We start from the raw sequence: 729 nt of genomic DNA on the forward strand, positions 1-729 counted from the left end.
GATCGAAGGGTACGACGAGCCAACCCAGCTTCTACAATTTCGGCCAGGTGGCTGCGCAAATAGTCCGTTTGCAAAGGAGAATAGCACCGTGCATTGCACGTAGTCGGGACGGCATCTGGCTTGAACCGAACCTGCAGGGGGTCGACAGCTACGGGAGGATCGTCCTGGAACTGCACCCGGAAGACTTCTTCGAATTCCCGGAGTAGGTCATGCAACCGAATAGCACCGGATTCAGAAATCCCTTGCATTCCGCTTCTTGAACCTTCTGTTCCAGGATGCGGCGCACTGCGAGCTTGGGGTTGCCATCGATGGCCGGGACGTCATCTTCCTCGAAATCATCGAGGTCTCCTGATTCAGCCAACATCTGTGCATAACGTGCCTTTAAAGTGCGCGCCGCAGATGAGGCACCCTCGAAGTCTAGCACCGAGAGCTCACCCAAATCGTAGGCGTCCTGCGTTGCAGAAGCTGTCTTGAGGAGGTCTTCAGTTGAATACCCTAGTGCCTCCACAACAGGACGGCCAGCAGTAATGTTCAATCCCGAGTCGGAAGTGTCCACCCAAGCGCTCACGTTCTTCAAAACCAACGGTGCCTCCCCCGTCAAGAGAACCACTCGGGCAGGAGCACATGCTTGGACAGGGACAACAGTCCGCCGCCAAAACCCTCCATGACCTGGGGCGTGGGCAACTCCTTCGCCTGAAGATCTACGTTCGAATGCAGGGCGATGAGGTC

General features: G+C 56.4%; 1 protein-coding gene across 1 annotated transcript; it reads right to left on the reverse strand.

Annotated features, from left to right (window-relative positions):
• Window positions 1–148: 148 nt before the first annotated feature.
• Window positions 149–666, reverse strand: H310_13566 (hypothetical protein; the record flags this gene model as incomplete). Its single annotated transcript, XM_008881116.1, has 3 exons — window positions 149–348; window positions 409–571; window positions 625–666. 3 exons carry the CDS (start codon window positions 664–666, stop codon window positions 149–151), a joined length of 405 nt encoding a protein of 134 aa, XP_008879338.1.
• Window positions 667–729: the final 63 nt, after the last annotated feature.

Source organism: Aphanomyces invadans, assembly GCF_000520115.1.
Source record: "Aphanomyces invadans strain NJM9701 unplaced genomic scaffold supercont1.53, whole genome shotgun sequence".
NCBI lineage: Eukaryota > Oomycota > Saprolegniomycetes > Saprolegniales > Verrucalvaceae > Aphanomyces > Aphanomyces invadans.